The following is a 13,075-nucleotide window of genomic DNA, read 5'->3' as shown; positions in this document are numbered from 1 at the left end:
GAGGCTGGATTTAATCCAGAGTGCTTCCTATTAGAGGGCATAAATTACATTCTGTAAAGAGTTAAAGTCGAATTTCTCCCATTTCTCTTTTTTTTTTTTTTTTCTGAAGTTCAGACATTCCACATGAATATTTCATTCCAAAGCAAAACGAGAATTAAGTGTGCTAACATTGAATTAATAAAAGGGTTGAGTGGCATCCAATAGTGAGCAAACGTGCTCACGGACAAGTCCAAAAATCGAAATTGCAACATTATAGCTACTTAATGCTTCACATTGTTTAGGAATGGATATCACAATTTCCTCTCAATCCCGGTAAAATAAAGCAGAAGCTTTATTAAATGCAGTAAGGGCATTGTAAGGCTGAGTATTATTACCACGGACACGAATCCAATGTCTTGCTCCGATTTTGAACTATGGAAACCTCTGGAACTGGTTTATGTTAATACATTTCTGCTAATAAACCAGTGGCAAAGCAAAATAAACGCCCAGAAACCTCTGGTTTAGAAGGAAAATAAATTCAAGGCCTCGAGCAGAGTCATCGAGGGATGGGAACGCCCAAACTTTTATTTGAGAGAGATTAAAATTCCCTTTCCTTAAGCAATAACGCTGTTTGGAACAGAGAGCAAAGAAATGGAAAAAAAAAAAAAAAAAAAAAAAAAAAAAAGAAAGAATAACTCTAATCCTTGGGGCTGTGACCATTCCCTGGGCAGCCTGGCCAGAGCTTTTCCATTTAAAAAAACCCCAAAAAACCAAAATAAACCAGGGAGGGAAGCCATGGAAGAAAGTTTTTAACATTTTATTATTATCTTGTATAAGTTATTTGAGGTCCTGCCCTGAAGTTTTGTGGCAGAAATGTCACTGATGCTCCCCATTCCCAGCGAACCCACAGCTTCGCGCTTTTCCTTATCACCTCCACCCTTTCAATTCCCTTCCATAAATCCCCTTTTTCTCCGCTTTTTCTCCCCGTTTTCCACTTTATGGATCCTCAGGAATGACGGGCAGGGGCCTGAGGGCGGCTGACGCTCCGTGACTCCCCCCTGGTGTCCCCCGCGGGTACTGCCGCACCCACGGGCGCCCTTCGCCGCCTCTCACACGGGGCAACATCGGCTCGGGAGCACCGAGGGGACACGCCAGCCCCGCCAGGACCGACCCCAGCCCCGCCAGGACCGACCCCAGCCCTGCCACGACCGACCCCAGCCCCGCCGATCCCACGGGAACCTCCCCGGCCCCGCCGGCCCCGCCGCCATCGCCGCTTCCCCTCACGGCCTCTCACCGCCCCTCCCGCAGCCCTGAGCAACCGAACGCCGAGCGGCGGATTCCGATCGGTTCCGGCCCCGTGCCCATCGAGGTGTCGGCGCATCGACTGGCTCAGCCTGGGGGCGCGCGAGAGGGCGTGGTGAGGGCGGGTGAGCGCCGCCATTTTGCAGGAAGAGGTGAGCGGGGCCGGGAGGTTTTTTTTTCTTTTCCTTTTTTCCTGCTTTTTTTCTCCGCTTTTTCCGTTTCCTTCTCGTTTCCCGTCAGCTGTCGGTGCCTGTTCCCGCCAGCGCCGCTTCTGAGGCACGGGGGAGCGCGGGGGAGGCCGTGTGGGGCGGGTGGAGTGTAAGGCGGCTTCGGGGCTGGGGAGTCCAGCGCCTTCTTCTCCTTTTCCTCTTCCCTTTCCTTTCTTTTTTTTCTTGTCCGTTTTCTGTTCTCTCCCCTCCGCTCTGCTCTTTTGCAGGGGTATCGGGGCCTGTCAGCGAGGGGAGAGCAGCGTCTGCCATGGCCAATGTGAGTGAGCGGCGCCGCGTCTTGTGGATATCCCGGGAACGGCGGAGTTGAGGATTAAATAGAGTTACAAACAGGTTTGGGTGGGGGAAAAGACTTAAAAAACTACTTTAATTCCAACACCCTGGACCTCTTTCATTATCCCAGGGATTGAGAGGCAGCCACAGCTTCTGTCAAACCTCATCATTTTTTCCTCATATCCCCAACCCAGCCCTCCCTCAGCTCCAGTATCCCAGCAATAATATCACTGAGGATTAAATCCGGTTTTATTCCCGTGTTTTTCCCCTTCTCCTGGCCTCAGCCAAAAGCAATTCCACGTTGCTGGAGCACTCAGCTGATTTAAACACCTTTTATTGATTTTTTTTGTTTTTATTGCTCTCGCCACGAGGACATGACTAGTTCCTTTATCTCCCTCGCGGTTGGTTCTTGTGCAATGCCAGGTGTGCAAATATTTGCCTGAGTGAGCTGTAATTAGTGACAGCTCCCAGTTAAGTGAGGCTGATAATAAGGAAAAATGCTCTTTTCTGCTAATTACACCTCGGCTGTAATTGTTTACATCTGTTTATAACATCGTCATCATGCAGAAATTAATCTCAGTAGTGACTTTGCATAATAGGGAAAAAAAAAAAATGATTCGAGTGGGATCAGGTTTTTGTTGTTCCAGGAACCTTTTAAAGCTGTTTCACAATGAGACAGCTGCAGGCTTGAACTCTAAATAATCGATTGAAGTCATAAATTAAATGTGCTTTTAAGTATTTCATAATTTGGTAGAAATTATTTTATATTTACACAGAGCTGCTGGATGAGAAACCTGCTGCTGCCTTAGGATCTATACTTTAAATACAATTTTTAATTTTTTTTTTTTTTAAAGTAAGTTACTTTTGAAAGTGCCTCTTTTGGTGTAAACTTGCATAAATTTTTATAGAATCAAACCTCCAGCACTTGAGGAAAATCCTTTTTATGGGATTTTCTCCAAAGAATTGCTATTCCTCACCTGAAAAGTTGAATTTTATAAAAAACACCCACATTGTGCCAGGTGGGATTTGTGTTTTCCGGGGTCACATGGATGGAAATAATCCTGGAGACAATCCCTCTCCATAATTCAGTTTATATTAGTTTTAGTTGTATAATTAACTATTTAAACTAATTAGTTTTAGCTTTAATTATGGTACTGAGTTTTTGTTTATATATATATTTAAATAATTTTTAAATATTTTTATTTATTTCTATTTATAAGCTTAAATTTTCAGGGCTTTTTCCTCACGTGAGAGGCTTAAAAGTGGTACTACAAAAATGAAAATTAAAGCTTAAAAAAAATTAAAATTACCACTATTTTTAGGGCTTTTTTTCTTTGCTTGGACTAGCAAAATATAAAAACAACAATCATATACTTCTCTATAGTGATGTTCCAGCTGGTCATAACTAAAATTTTAATACAATTATCAAGGGAGGATTTTTCTGGTGACTTCCAAAGCTGTGTTTAAATTATTATTTTGATTTTTTTTTCTTTTTTTCTGTCTCCTCAGGTGCTCTGTAACAGAGCCAGATTGGTCACCTACCTGCCAGGCTTTTATTCCTTAGTCAAAAGGATTGGGAATGCCAAAGCTTTTTCCACTGCAGGATCCTCGGGCTCAGATGAGCCTCACGTGGCTGCTGCACCCCCTGATTTATGTGAGGAAAAAAAACCCAAATTTCTTCCTTTAAAATCCTAATTTGGGAGTGGGGTTTTAGATTTGGGCAGTGCTGATGTTTCTTATCAAATCCTGGGGTGGGAGAGAGGTTTTCCTCTTGGGATTTCCCTTTGGGATTTTCCCTTTGGGGGTTTCCTATTGGATTTTCCCTTTGGGGGTTTCCCCCTTTTGGGGTTTTCCCCATTTTGGGGTCTTTCCCCTTTTGGGATTTTCCCCCTTTTGGGATTTTCCCCCTTTTGGGTTCTTTCCCCTTTTGGGGTTTTCCCCCTTTTGGGGTTTTCCCCCTTTTGGGGTTTTCCCCTTGGGTTTCCTTGCTTTCTTTGTGTGGGAGAAGGGTTTTCCTTGGGTTTTTCCTTGGGGTTTTTCCTTGGGGTTTTTCCTTGGGGTTTTTCCTTGGGGTTTTTCCTTGGGGTTTTTCCTTGGGTTTTTCCTTGGGGTTTTCTCCTGTGGGAGGGGGGTTTTGCTTTAGGTTTTCCCTTGGGTTTTCTTGCTTTCCTCCTGTAGGAGAAGGGTTTTCCTTGGGGTTTTCCTGCTTTCCTCATGCAGGAGAGGCATTTTCCCATGAGTTTTCCTGCTTTTGTCCTGTGAGAGAGGGGTTTTCCCTTGACTTTTCCTGCTTTCCTCATATGGGAGAGAGGACAACCCAAAGGAAAACCTGCTTTCCTGCTGTGGATGAGGCATTTTCCCTTGGGTTTTCCTGCTTGCCTCTTGTGGGAGAGACACTTTCCCTTGTGTTTTCCTCCTTTTTTGTGGAGTTTTTGGGGGATTTGCTGACTGGAATCTCTGCAGGTCCCAGGACAGTGTGGCCAGACGAGGTGATGGGACCTTTTGGTCCCCAGGATCAGAGGTTCCAACTGCCTGGGAACATTGGCTTCGACTGCCACCTCCATGGCACAGCTTCCCAGAAGAAATCCCAAACTTCCAAGAGCCTCCCTGATATTTTAGCAGAGCCCTCAGCCAGTGAGAGGCACGAGTTTGTCATGGCACAATACATCAATGAATTCCAGGTGAGAACAAACCTTTTTCCGGGAGAAAAGCAGAACTGAGCTCTCCTTTCTGCCTGGAAAAGGGATTTTTCTGGAAATCTGAACTTTACTGGGTTGAGCAAAAAGTGCCACAGTTGGGTTTTTTAGGAGAAAAGATGTCAGGCTGTTTTGAAGCAGCATTTTTGGAGTGATTTATGGGAGAATTCCACTCTCCAGATCTGCTGATTGCCAAGTCTCACCACATTTTACTGAATAAATTAGAAATTTCCTTCAGTATTTTATTGAGTGGATCAGGATTTACAAAGTTTGGGCAAATGTTTAGATCTAAAAAACCCATGGAATTGACACAGGAGTCCCCCAGCCCCACAATGAGGGGATTCAGATGAGTAAAATTGAATTTTACTGAGTAAAACTGAATGTTTCCTTCAGGATTTTATTGGATGGATCAGGATTTACAAAGTTTGGGCAATGTTTAGATCTAACCCCCACAGAATTCCCACAGGAATCCCCCAACCCCACAAAAAGAGGATCAGATTCATCATTATCAATCAGAATTATCAATTGGTAATTGCAGCACAATCCCAACATTCAGGCTCTGGGTTTGGAATGTTCAGATTTTGGGATTCAGGGAGAAAATCTCCATTGGAGAAGTGCTGGGTCCTGGATTTTGTCAATGAGCATTTGGATCCCAAAGGGGTTGGGAATATCAGCTTCTGGAAACTGCCTAGGTTCTATTTTCAGCTTGGCTGGATCCTAAAAAACCCTAAAAAAAAGGGCTTTTTTTATTATTTTTTTTTTTTCCTAAAAAGCCACCAGAAAATTCTGGTTTAGTTAATTTTATTTAGAATCGGGGAATGCCTGGAATTTATCAGTTAATTTTGTATTAAATAATTCAGATAATTATTTCAGATCATGAACAAAAAATCCTGTATTTCTATTATGTAAAATATATATATTATATAGTATATTCTACATTTATATTACATTTCTGTTACATGCTATAATATTTCTGTATTGAAATTTACTCTGCTTTAACATAATACAGATCCAATAAAATACAAAACTTTGGCATTTCTATTAAATATCAATATTTCTGTGTGGATTTAAGTAACACCAAAATCTATTTTATTATCTTTTATTATCTGTCCTTTATTGTCCTTTACTGGCTTTTAATAATATTCTTATTTTAATATTTAATATAAAATCTGTGAAGTCTCATTGCAAATCATCTGAAACTGCTCAAGTGCCTCTGATCACTGAACACTATTTTGATGTACAGAGTTATTCCTGTTTGATATTAACTGAGGAAAATTTGGATTTTTGGGCTTTTTTAGGGATCTGCTGCTCCCCAAAAGCAGCAGATCAACAATGCTGAGACCTACTTTGAGAATGCCAAGGTGGAGTGTGCAGTGCAAGCCTGTCCTGAGCTGCTGAGAAAAGGTTTTCACTTCATTTTATTTTATTTATAGCCAAGAAAATCCCAACTTTTAAAGTGTAAAAGCGGTGCAGGAAATGCCCTGCCACTGACAGCACAGAGTGTGCTGCAGAAAAGGTGAATTCAGGGTAAATAATCACAAAAATCCCTTTGTTGAGAATGGAAACCAAAGCTTTGCTGGTGGCAATATATAATATTTAATTTCAAATGTCATTTTCGGTTGTTGTTTTAGTGCCAGGGGAATTCTGGATTTAATTCCTTGTCTAAAATCCAGTTGTCAGATCCTTTGGAATTGCTAAATAACAAATTGAAAACACAAAAATTCGATTTGTGTTTTCATTTATTCAGGAAGGAAAGTACAATTTAAATGGGAATAAAACCAGTTTGAAAAGGGAAATCTGCCTGAAATGTTGATCACATCCTTTGGAAAACAAAACAACAAATGGGAATCACAAAACTTCAAGTTGTGTTTGAATTTATTCACGGAAAAAATTACTGAAATTAAATGGGAATAAAACCAATTTTAAAATGGAAATCTGCTTGAAATGTTGATCAGATCCTTTGGAGTTTTTAAATAAAACAACAAATCGGAATTACAAAAATTTCAAGTTGCCTTATAATTTATTCAGGAAGGAAATAACTGAAATTAAATGGGAATAAAACCAATTCTAAAAGGGCAATCTGCCTGAAATGTTGGTCAGATCCTTTGGATTTTTTAAATAAAACAACAAACTGTAATCACAAAAATTTCAATTTGTATTTTCATTTACTCAGGAGGGAAATAACTAAAATTAATTGAGAATAAAACCAATTTTAAAAGGGCAATCTGCCTGAAATGTTGGTCAGATCCTTCGGGACCGCTAAACAAAACAACACACGAGAATCACAAAACTCCAACTTTTGATTTTTATTTGTTCAGGAAAGAAATGGCTGAAATTAAATGGGAATAAAACAGATTTTAAAATGGAAATCTGCTTGAAATGTTGGTCAAATCATTTGGAATTTCTAAGTAAAACAACAACAGGAATCACAAAACTTCAATTTGTGTTTTCATTTATTCGGTAAGGAAATGTATGGAATTAAATAGGACTAAAACAAATTCTAAAAGGATAATCTGCCTGAAATGTTGGTCAGGTCCTTTGGAAATACCAAATAAAACAGCAAATGGGAATCACAAAACTTTCAATTTGTGTTCTCAGTTTATTTAGGAAGGAAATGACAAATTAAATGAGAACAAAACCAATTCTAAAAGGGCAATCTGCCTGAAATGTTGGTCAGATCCTTTGGAATCACTAAACAAAACAACACAGGAGAATCACAAAACTCCAACTTTTGGTTTTAATTTATTCAGGCAATAAATGGCTGAAGTTCAAGGGCCCTCAGCCCCTTTAGAAAGGACAGTGTTGCAGGGCTGCCTGCTCTTTGCCCACTGCAGATTTCGAGTCGCTGTTCCCGGAGGCGAGCTCCAAACGTCTGACGGTGCTGACAGTGACCCAGAAAAGCCAACACGACATGACAGTGTGGAGCCACGAGGTGGAGGAGGAGAGGGAGATGCTCTTGGAGAATGTGAGTTCACCATCCTTTCATTCCTCGCTGCTTGTCTGCCTCTGGTAGTGTGTTTTTAAAGCGTTTTAGAATTAATGCTTTTCGCTTACAAAATGGAGATTTTTTTTTTTCCTCCTCCCTAGGGGGGGAATTATATTATTTAATAGATGTTTAGTATAATCATAACACCATTATAATATTATTTATATATTTATTCGTTTAAATGACATATTAATTATTGTTGCACTATTAATATAATTATACTGATTATTTATCAATAAATTATATTAATTTTTATATAATTAAGATAGTATTCCCCAGGGGAGTATTATATTAATTATATATCAATATTTATGTTAATATTAATGTATTAGCAGTATTATATTAATATAATACGTAATATTAACGTTATGTACAATATTAATATTATTTCGAAATGTATACTAACATATCAATACTATTATAATATTATTTATAATATTATTTATATATTACAATATTATTTATATATTTATTATTTAATTATAATATTATTTATATATTTATTCATTTAAATTACATTTTAATTATAGTTACGCTATTGATATAATAATACTAATTATTTATCAATAAATTATATTAATTTTTATATAATTAAGATAGTATTCCCCAGGGGAGTATTATATTAATTATATATCAGTATTTATGTTAATATTAATGTATTAGCAGTATTATATTAATATAATACATCATATTAACGTTATGTACGATATTAATATTATTTAGAAATGTATACTAACATATCAATACATTTTTTATAATTAATAATATAGATTGATATATATTAATCTATAGTAGTATATTAATATATGATTGTACATAATATGTAATTATACACTTTATATAATGATATATAATATAATATGATTTATTATATTATTATTATAGTGTATTGTATAATAATAATTTTATGTTATTTATAAATAATAAATTTTTTTATTATTATTCTTTTATGTGAAATATCTGCTTAGAATTCTTAATTTCTGCAGAGTGGGGTGAGCCAAAAGTCAGTTAAAACGTTACAGGAGATTAATAAAGGTGCTTGATGGTTGTCCTGATCCAGCAGCTCTTTTCTCACTTATTCCAGTTTTAGTCCAATGGATTTTGTGGGATTTTGCTGCTGGTTTTATTTTCCTGTCATTTAATTAAATGCAGAGTCTCATCTGAGCACTTTTTTCTGGTCAAAAATGTGAAAATCCCCAATTTCTTGGGTTTTTTTCCTACTTTAAAGGAAGTTTTAATTCCTTTAATGGATTTCACTTCTGTTATTTCATCTGAACCTTGTCCTGGTGTTTTACCCCTAGAGGGCTCTGAAATTCCCTTTATTTCCCATAATTTTACCATTTCCCCACCGAGTGTCGCTGTTCACTGCTGCTCATTCCCCCTCAGCACCTCAAAAAAAAAAAAAAAAAAAAAAAAAAAAAAAAGAACATTTCTACCTATTATCTGTAAAATAGCCCCAAACCCACCGTTTAATCTGTAAATAAATCACATTGATGCCTGAAATTAATCTGGGAATATCCTAAAATGCAAACGTGGGCGCTCTAAAACAACCACAAAATAAAGGAATCAACATTATAATGACACAGAAATTAAAATTCCCTTCTTTTTCAGGGTGTTCTTCTCTTGGAATTATTTCTGGGCTGTTGCTCTTTGACGTTTTAATCTGGTCTTAATTATGTGTTAATTGGCATCTTTCTTCCTCAGGCACCTCCCTGTCGAGTCTAATCCAGTCACTGAGTTACAAACAGCAAATTCACAGGGAAATGTTGGTTTGCTTGGCAGAATTCACCTGAAAAATCCTCATTTCAGGGCCTAAAAAAATGAAGTTTTACAGCCAAAAAATGAAGTTTTACGGCCAGATCTAAATATTTGCATTAATTCAGCTCAAAGTGTTAATTAACCTCATTCTGAGGGGGTTGTCCCGACACCAAAAGAGATCCTGGGTCAGAATGTTCCGTATAAAATTGGGATATTTGGGATTTCATTTACAGTTTGGACATAATTAATTATTAAAGCCTTCAAAATACGGAATTTACTGGGGGAAATTTCCCTTATTTTGAACTAATACAGAATTTACTATAGTGTAAAATTTGGATAAAATGAGGGTTAAAATTCCCTCATTTTGAACTAATACAGAATTTACTGTAAAGTAAAATGTGGGTAAAATGAGGATAAAATGAGGTAAATTTGGGTTAAATTAGGGTAAATTCCATAATTTTGAATTAACACAGAATTTACTGTAAAGGCTAAATTTCCCTTATTTTGAATTAAATACAGAATTTTCTGTAAAGAGTAAAATTCCCTCATTTTTGAACTAACACAGAATTTACTGTAAAGTAAAACTTGGGTAAAATGATGTAAATGAGGGTAAAATTCGGGTAAAATTCCCTCATTTTGAACTAACATTGAATTTACTGGAAACAATGAATTTCCCTTATTTTGAACTAATACAGAATTTGCTGTAAAAGGTAAATTTCCCTTATTTGGAATTAATACAGAATTTACTGTAAAATAAAATTTGGGTAAAATGAGGTAAATTAGGGTAAAATTCTCTCATTTTGAGCTAACACAGGATTTGTTGTAAAAGATAAATTTCCCTTTTTTGAACTGACACAGAATTTACTGTAAAGGGTAAATTTCCCTCATTTTGAACTAACACAGAATTTGTCGTAAAAGGTAAATTTTCCCTTATTTTGGACCTTTAAGAGACTGAACCCAAATAAACCCGATTTTTATAAATTTGGAACCTTGAGCTGCTACAGGACACCAATTGCAGAGAAAATCCAATTTTTAGAACTGTAAGTAAATAAAGGATTTTATTTACAACAGGTCAAGTTAGAAATGATTCTTTTGGTGTAAAAACCTCATTTGATACCTTTATTTTCCCTTTTTTTTTTTTTGTTTTTCCTTTCAGTTCATCAATGGTGCCAAGGAAATCTGCTATGCAATTTCTTCTGAGGGTTACTGGGCTGATTTCATTGATCCATCCTCAGGACTGGCAGTAAGTTCTTGCTGTGTGGAATGTGACTTAAATCCAACTTTTTCCAGGATAAATCCCTTTCAGAAATTAGGATTATAACCAGCAGCTCAACTCTGTGTCAGCTCTCAGGGCAGGGACATTGTGAGGAAATGAAATTGGAGTTTAGGGAATTGGAGAAGTTTTATTCCCCAAATCCTTTGGGCATTTTATTCCATCCCCAGGTAACTTGGGAACCCTGACACCTGGGCAGGTGAAGATTTAAAAAAAAAAAAATTCTTTGCACCTGGTAATGATCCCCCCCCAAAAAAATGAACTTTTTGTTCCTCTGGAACAGTGGGAGCTTTCAGTGAGAGGTGAATTTTAGTCTGAGCTCTGCTAAAAGCCTCTCACAGCTCAAAGGGATGGGGGCAAAGCTCATCTTAGTGGGGTTTTATTTAAAAACACTGCAAAAACCAGATTTATTGTGTCAACAGAGGCACACAGAGCATGGTTATGAGGTAGAACAGACAGTTCAGGGGTGGAAAAACTTCCCAGAATTTCCATTCCCTGAAGGAATTAGGGGTTGATGGGAGTGGGAGTTTGTCCTCAGCCTCCAGCAGAAACGTCCTGGCCAAGAATCAGGAGAGGCTTTTAAATCAGAAACTTCCTCCTGAGATAAAGAGCTGAAATCTCTTTAATTTAGGTTTACAACTGAAATACCAGTTTAATTTAAACACCTGTTTGCAACTGAAATACCAGTGTTTGCAACTGAAATACCAGTTTTTGCAACTGAAATACCAGTTTTTGCAACTGAAAAATCATTTTAATTTAAATACCTGTTTGCAACTGAAATATCTGAAATAATTTAATTTAACCTGAAAAAACTGGAATTGTTTAATTTAAACATCTGTTTCCCATTTAATCAACATTTTTGCTCTTCTAACCGATTTTCTGTAAGAGTTTCCTGCATAAATTCTTCATTTTTTGCTGTTTCTTAGGAAGTTTCTGTCCTTAGTCTCTGTGTTGTTTGTGCTGGTTCTGGCTGGGTTTTGCTCTGAATTCCTGAAGATTTCCAAGGTTGGAAGGGTTGGGATCTAAACTCCAAAAGATCCAAACTCCAAAGATCCAAATTCCCTCCAGAACCAAAGCAAAACCTTCCAAACAACTCCAAACTCCTCCAACGGCTGAACTCAAGCTTTGCCTTCAAGATTTTAAACCCTCACATGGCAAATCCTCCTTTTTTCTGTTGGTTTTCTCTTCAGTTTTTTGGGCCTTAGAGCAACAACAGCTGAACTCAGGCTTTGCTTTCACGATTTTAAACCCTTCACGTGGCAAATCCTCTGTGTTTTTTTGTTGTTTCTGTTATTTTTCTGTTCAGTTTTTCGGGCCTTACACCAACAACCCCCTGCTGGAGACGGACGAGCGTTACCGGCACTTGGGATTTTCCGTGGACGACCTGGGCTGCTGCAAAGTCATCAGGCACAACCTTTGGGGCACCCACGTGGTCGTGGGCAGCATTTTCACCAACGCTGAGCCCGACAGCCCCATCATGAGGAAACTCAGTGGGGATTGAGCCCTCCCTCAGCTTCCTCCTGGGACCTTCGTGTCCTTTGACTTTTGGGTGATTTTTCTCCTCCTCCCTCGGCATCATCAGGAGTTCTTCACTTCCAAGTGTTCTTAGAGAATAAAAAAGTAGCTGGTATTTATTTGGAGTTGTTTTTGGGGGGATGTGTGTTCACCAGAGGTGGCTTTGGGATGTGGATTTGAAAGGAATTCTTATTTCCTTTTCTTGAATTTGCCATTTTTGATCTCCGATAATTCTTTCACTGGGATTCTTTTCCCTCCGCATCATCAGGAGTTCTTCACTTCCAAGTGTTCTTAGAGAATAAAAAAGTAGCTGGTATTTATTTGGAGTTGTTTTTGGGGGGATGTGTGTTCACCAGAGGTGGCTTTGGGATGTGGATTTGAAAGGAATTCTTATTTCCTTTTCTTGAATTTGCCATTTTTGATCTCCGATAATTCTTTCACTGGGATTCTTTTCCCTCGGCATCATCAGGAGTTCTTCACTTCCAAGTGTTCTTAGAGAATAAAAAGTAGCTGGTATTTATTTGTAGTTGTTTTGGGGGGATGTGTGTTCACCAGAGGTGGCTTTGGAATGTGGATTTGAAAGGAATTCTCATTTCTTTTTTTTTTTTTTTTTTTTAATTTGCCATTTTTATCTCTGACGATTCTTTCACTGGGTGACTTAATATTCAAAATCATTCTGAAAATGCCACTGAAATTTCCAACCACTCCTGAAATTAGGAAACCCCCCAAAAACAACCTGAATGAGTCATAAAATTGTTCTCCCAGAATCCAGAACTTAATCAAATCTGGGCTAATCACTCATTTGCTGTTGGAAAATGAGAATGAGGTCAACTTTCAGTGGTCTCCAACTCATCCAGAGACTCCATAAAAGGTCCTTAATTACCCTGGAATTACTCATCTCTTATTGTTTTTTTGGCTTCATGGTGCTTGGGATTTATTTTCTTAGTGTTAGCTCAATATATTTAATTAGTTTATATATCTCAGTGTAATTTAAAGTTGCTTTTGTAACTTTCTTAGGTCATTAAATACCAAAAAAAAAAAAAAAAAAAAGGGAGAGAGAGATAAT

At 37.7% G+C, this 13,075-nt stretch overlaps 1 protein-coding gene and 1 long non-coding RNA gene across 5 annotated transcripts in view; one reads left to right on the top strand and one right to left on the bottom strand.

Annotated features, from left to right (window-relative positions):
• Nucleotides 1–13,075, bottom strand: part of LOC136363751 (uncharacterized) — a 196,827-nt gene that overhangs the window by 182,260 nt on the left and 1,492 nt on the right. The gene's annotated exons all lie outside the window — the stretch shown is intronic.
• Nucleotides 1,380–12,998, top strand: LOC136363745 (cobalamin trafficking protein CblD). 2 transcript variants are annotated; one of them, XR_010744039.1, is made up of 9 exons: nucleotides 1,380–1,433; nucleotides 1,718–1,767; nucleotides 3,291–3,435; nucleotides 4,245–4,462; nucleotides 5,776–5,881; nucleotides 7,312–7,442; nucleotides 10,378–10,464; nucleotides 11,801–12,114; nucleotides 12,517–12,998. XR_010744039.1 is itself a non-coding variant. In XM_066323210.1 (8 exons), exons 2-8 carry the CDS (start codon nucleotides 1,759–1,761, stop codon nucleotides 11,993–11,995), a joined length of 891 nt encoding a protein of 296 aa, XP_066179307.1. In that variant the 5' UTR covers nucleotides 1,380–1,433; nucleotides 1,718–1,758; the 3' UTR covers nucleotides 11,996–12,525. The 2 variants fall into 2 exon arrangements, 1 of the variants encoding a protein (XP_066179307.1); XM_066323210.1 differs by having other exon boundaries at nucleotides 11,801–12,525.

The sequence above is a fragment of the Sylvia atricapilla genome, chromosome 7 (genome assembly GCF_009819655.1).
Source record: "Sylvia atricapilla isolate bSylAtr1 chromosome 7, bSylAtr1.pri, whole genome shotgun sequence".
In the NCBI taxonomy this organism is placed as follows: domain Eukaryota; kingdom Metazoa; phylum Chordata; class Aves; order Passeriformes; family Sylviidae; genus Sylvia; species Sylvia atricapilla.
This window is presented reverse-complemented; position numbering and strand designations above follow the sequence as displayed.